The 6000-nt window shown below is 30.4% G+C and overlaps 1 protein-coding gene across 1 annotated transcript in view; it reads left to right on the top strand.

The window, feature by feature from the left end:
- LOC139489310 (zinc finger ZZ-type and EF-hand domain-containing protein 1-like) overlaps positions 1-4893 on the top strand; it is a 118287-nt gene extending 113394 nt beyond the window's left edge. Inside the window, exon 74 of the mRNA XM_071275593.1 lies at positions 3779-4893. Coding sequence (XP_071131694.1) covers positions 3779-3889 — 111 coding nt within the window. The 3' untranslated portion in view covers positions 3890-4893. The remainder of the gene's footprint in view (positions 1-3778) is intronic.
- The last annotated feature ends 1107 nt before the right edge of the window (positions 4894-6000 follow it).

A 6000-nucleotide genomic window follows, 5' to 3' on the forward strand; every position in this document is an offset into this window, starting at 1 on the left:
AAACAAAGTAAGAGCTGCACAAAATATTGTAGATTTCAAGAAAATCAGGGAACTGACTTAGGAGTAGTTTTAGATTACAATTGTTGATGGATAACTGTACAAAGAAACAAGTAAAAAAAATACTCCCAAAAAACTTTAAAAAAAAAAAGAGTAATCAACCAAAAGAATGTGAAATAACAATTACCATATACTCCTGCAAAATGTTTTATGCAAGGAAATAATCCTTTCCCCAGGATCACATGGTATTTTTCTGGCAATTTTTTTTTTTTTTTTTTTTTGGCAAAATGAACTCTCCTATGAAAAATACCATTACAGTTGTTCTCTGTGGAGTTCATTCAATAGGAACTTAAAAATTCATGTAACAAAATTTAAATGGCCAGGTGAACACCAACTGATTCTTTGGAAAGGTTTTATTTCCTTCCAAATAAATAAGAGTTTAAGGAAGTACACCACTAATTCATGGTCCCATTACTTTCTATGTTAAATTCCTCCATTTTAAGCAGGCACACCTCTTTCATTTTAAGTTAAAAAAAAAGTGGCAACCATTGCATGTCAAAGCAACACTTTATGGTGTCTTGTACTGAAAAAAATCAGCATTCCTTTAATGGCATATAAGAAAGAACTGGTCCCCGGAACTTCGGATGTACCAAAACAGGTACTTCAGATCTGACAAACAGACAAAATGTACCCTCTTTTTAAAATCTGGTGCAGTTTTTTTGAAAAATGACGCTTTCAGCAGCATGCTTCTATACTAGTGAACTGAACTTCCATTACATTTCTCTGCCTACCGCGCTTGGTTCGTATTTACTTTCCATTACATTTCTCCGTCTACCACTCTTGGTTTCGTATTTAATATTTTACATTTAAACTGGAATTTGCTTTTATTATGATTTTTGTGTAGTAATCAACCGGGAACCAGTTTACATACCTCCGGTCATTCTTATTACCAAAAAGATCGAAGTGTAACAACCAATGTTGTTAAGATACTCATAAATCTATTTTTATAACTTTATTTATTATGTGAAGTAAAACTAAAACATTGTTAAAACATTAAAAATCTATAATTAATCGGGGAAAACTTGATAGTCTTTTCTTTTTACAAACCACTGCCTTTTTTATAAGAAAATATAATGTGTCAGTGTTGGTCCACTTTCTATTGGTTATAAGACAGATCGAAGTACCGGACATCCGACTCATTCTTTGTTTACAAAGTTACAACAGTAGAGTCTGTAACAGACTGTATCTGTATGACATGTGCATTGAAATGTGCATAAATTGTCAATATCGATGCTGGCTTTAATACAACGGTTTTATTGGCGGGGTGGGATCGTTCGCCCTGATCGGTGCGATCACTGTCTTACGGAATTCTAATCAAATCGGCACTTGGTTAAATCGGCACCTGGTCAATTCGGCACCCGGTATAGTCAAATTGGCACCTGGTTAAATCGGCACTTGATATAGTCAATTCGGCACCCATGTTAGATTTGTTTAATATATATTTTAACAGTATTTTAAGCAAAAACAATAAAAATAAGGAATGGGTTGTCCAGAAATTTTACAGTATTTACCCAAGAAAAGGTAGATAAGGAAGGGGTTGGCCAGAAATATTAACCTAATTTTATCATGTTATTCACATTTTTAAAGGTTGAATTATTTATATTTATTATTGGATGCCTAATTGACTTTAAATAGGTGCCGATTTGACTAGATGTCGATTTAACCAGGTGCCAATTTGACTTGTACCATATTATTAAGGCCCTAAAGTGAGTTTGAATATTGTACGGTGTTTTACTTGGCGGAATGTCAATACACTCACAGTAAGAGTTATTCTTTTCTTGCTTTTCCACAATAATTGTTTCGAGGTATTCTTTGAATTTCTCAGCAGTTATGGTTCTCTTCGGACATGCTTTTAAGGGGAATTCGTCTGGTTCAATAGCGTGAATCAGCCCCTCAACTTCTTTGTACATAAATACTAACTTTGGCTTGAACGTTTTGTTCGTCCTTGTCTGGAGATCTTGTTGTAGTTCCAGTTTGGCAAGCATTTTGGAGACTTATCCATCCTCTTTTGACTTGTAATCTCTGGTGATAAATATTGCCGCTTGACATGTTTATTTTTGTTACCGGGTAGGGGTCGCTTGCGATGGCTCCATATTAAATTATGAGATCAATTCCTAAAGGTCTAGTTCATTATCCAATCTGACACAAATTTCAATAACTGGAATGCCACCCAAGTTGAATATATGGTGACCCACTATAACAGCATAATTACTTGGGATTGTGTTTAAAATACCATGATGGTTCAATGGCATAAACTTAAATGGAGACAAAATTTAACATGAAAGATTGTGGATTAGTGTAAAAAAAAACAAAAAAAAACTAGCTTCTCTAATATATGGTTAAAGAATGAATATCAAATATTGGTCATGGGCAGAGTTGTTATAAAATATCAATATGGCAGAGAAGTGGTTTCAAGTTTCATATAAAGGGACCTGACTGACATGAAATAAAAAAATCAAAGGAGTATCCCTATTTGTCTAATCTTCAATGTGAAATAAAACAAGTATAACAATATTGTGTAAATCTAAAGAAATAGAATTTGTTTCAAGTAACAGAAATAACTACATTTGTGTATGTCACTAGTTACTTATTTAATGAGTATGTGGGTAATTAGTCCTATAACATATGACCTCAGGAGCATTATTTACTATTTCTATTTACTGTTCTGATAATTTTTTTTTTACTATCAATGTGTCACATTTCGCATTCAAAAATTTAAAAAAAATGAAAATATCAGTATAAAAACGTTAAAAATTGAATAAGAATGTGAAGTCATATGTTTATAGGACTAGTGGGGTATAAGAGCTTATTACAACATGCTCTTCATAATCATTTGGTTTGAAAGGATACTAGTAGTCTGTATTCTTGAATTAGAAAAATGTAATTGCAAGGAAAAAAAAACCACATTAATTAGAATACTTTAGATCATTCAGGTAGTCTTATTTAGTACGTACAAAAGAACAGCAAGTAGTCATTGGATATTGTAGATCATATGAATAGTCTTGACCTATTTATTAGTACAAAAGAACAGCTAGTAATCATTGGATATTGTATATCATTCCAGTATTCTTGACCTATTTATCTGTACAAAAAAAAAACAGACAGTAGTCATTGGATACTGTAGATCATTCCGGTAGTCTTGACCTATTTATTTGTACAAAAAAAAAAACATGCCAGTAGTCATTGGATACTGTAGATCATTTAGGTAGTCTTGACTCTTGACCTATTCATTTGTATTAAAAAAAAACCAGTCAGTTGTCATCTTCACTTCACACACTCATATACGAATATCAATTATATGCTTACGAGACATGTTGCAATGTTCAACTTATTACGGTATGTGAAAATCAAGACTTGCATAAAAAATATCCCAATATTAGAGGCAGTGGCGTCATTTTTCCTCAGAGCTTTCAGCTCTTTGATTAATATTTAAAATTAAAAGTCCAAAAGTGTTCTACAATGATCATCAGTTCTTCAGCTTTTATTTGATGCAAAAATACCTAAATATCCTACATATTTTGAATGTTACACTCATGCATAGGAACTATTTTGTGTTAAATATGTACTACTTTCTGGTATGTGCGTTCTGGCCGGGCCCGAATTAGTGGTGTTACACCTTAATAATATCAACCATATTTATTTATATGATTTTCCTGTGATTGTATCCAACTGATTTCTTTATTATAATCTTAACAATAATCTGTCTTATCTGTATTTTTAGGGCATTTTAAATGTTGCTGCTGTGAGCGTCAGTATAGGTTATACTAACATAGCTACCGAAATTATTAGTGCTGTCAGAAAGAAGAAAGCTACGAAAACAACAAAAAATTAAAACTTAATCTTCAGATACTATGTGTTGTTAAGAGAGAAAGGTTACCTATAGACAAAATAATGCACACTTATTAATATTTAAACCCACCTACTAAGTAGCTGAGGTACCAGTTTAAATACAATCAAATGTTTACTGCATTCATGTAATTATGATATATCTACAAGGCAGTATCTGTATCAGTAATTTATTTTTTTTAATTTTAGTTGTTGTTTAACTAATAATGGTTTAAATATATTGTTGTTTGAAGAATGAGAAAGTTTAGACAATTAGATCATGTTAAGTTTATAAGCTTGTTCTAAGATACTAAGTAACAAAATTTATTATTAATCCTTTACTTTATTTCTTTTTTGGGATTAAAAGAATAATATTTGTACAAGTTGAAGACTTTTAGTTTAGATATAATAACATTCATCAATATTAGTTCTTATAGATACTCTTTTTCAAAATATCAAGTGCTTTGAAAGATTTTAAATATAAATCAATAGTATATAAATAAAGGAGCTAAAAAAGTTTAAAAAAAAAAAAAGAAGGGTTCATATGCCTTCCAGATAAAGTACTTTTCATTATTGACCTTCATCACTCAAAATCTGTGAAAGCTAAAGATATATAAACATGTAATACTGAAACATGTTAAGAGCTATATGACCTATAATTGATTACATTTGTTTCATTTGAACTTTGTTGGATAGTTATCTCAAAGGCAATCATACGACATTTTTGATTTTTGAAAAGGGATAAATTGCATAATATTAGTTACACAGTGTGCAATTGTCCTAATACGAGAATTTATCGGGTCAATAAAATTCATATCGGGTGAGGCGAAGCCAAACCCGATATGATTTTTATTGACCTGATAAATTCTATATTAGGACAATTGAACACTGTGTAACGAATTTATCCTGATTTTGTTATATTACATATTATTATATTCAAATTCAATGTTAGGACAATATCAATAAATATATTTTAGATATTAAATAAAAAAATGTGAAAAATAAAAAAAATATTATGACTACAAAGCAACTCAATTGTTTTTTGGTTTTTTTTATTAGGTCAATTGTATAAGGGAGATAATTCCAATTGACATGATAAAAAATTGTACTGAAATTTATTAGGACAATATCAGCCAATCAAATTGCGAGAAATTACTCTAAATCAGGATAAGACTTGTTATTAATATACATAATAATTTTTTGTTACAATTTGTGTATTGCAACACAGTTTAGGAGTCTTCAAATGGTTATTTACAAATATACAAATATATCCAAGCACTCGCTAAAAGAACTTAATCACAGCTGGTTAAAACAAACTTTACATCTACATTTTGATGTTGTTGGCCATTTTGTTTATTATTTTGTAAATATAGGTACAACTGAGTTATTATTTTGGGGATAAATTTCTTATGAGAAACAACTGTTTGTCTAGTCACGGTATGTTGATGTTTGTAACTACAGTGACACATAGTTAATCTCCATATAGGTTTTTCTGCTATATGATGATAATACTTTGCAAGGTTAAAAGAAAGGGGTGGGACTTTAAAAGGGTAAAAAAGAATATTTATGTTTTAAATGTTGTATCCTGTAATTGAACCCTATAGTATACATGCACATGTTCTATATATATATAATAACATAGCTAAAAATAATGTGAATATATAACTCACTTCTAATAAATTGGTATAAATATCAAAACTATTTAGCCCCCATCCCCTCCTAATGCCCTGGTGTTTTCAAGTAAAGTTCAGCATGACAAATAACATTACATAAATACTTTTCCGATATTTGACAAAGTTTTGTATATCAGAGTTATTTTATATGTTATATTTGCTGTGATATTAGTTTGTTATAGATGTACTATCATATCAATTAAATTTAAAAAAAAAAAAAAACTTGAATTTTGTTGCTGTATATAGCCACATGTACTAGAAAATCCTTCTTTTTATCATAAATAAGTTTTATAATGGTTTAGTCACTAGCCTAACCGATCAATTTTTGAGGCTCTTTATAGCTTTTTGTTTGGTGTGAGCCAAGGCTTGTGTTGACGAACGTATTTTGACCCATAATTTGGGCAATATGCGCAATTGTTTCTACATAGGCGGTAATGGTAACGTT

The sequence above is a fragment of the Mytilus edulis genome, chromosome 9 (assembly GCF_963676685.1).
Source record: "Mytilus edulis chromosome 9, xbMytEdul2.2, whole genome shotgun sequence".
NCBI classification, from domain to species: Eukaryota; Metazoa; Mollusca; class Bivalvia; order Mytilida; family Mytilidae; genus Mytilus; species Mytilus edulis.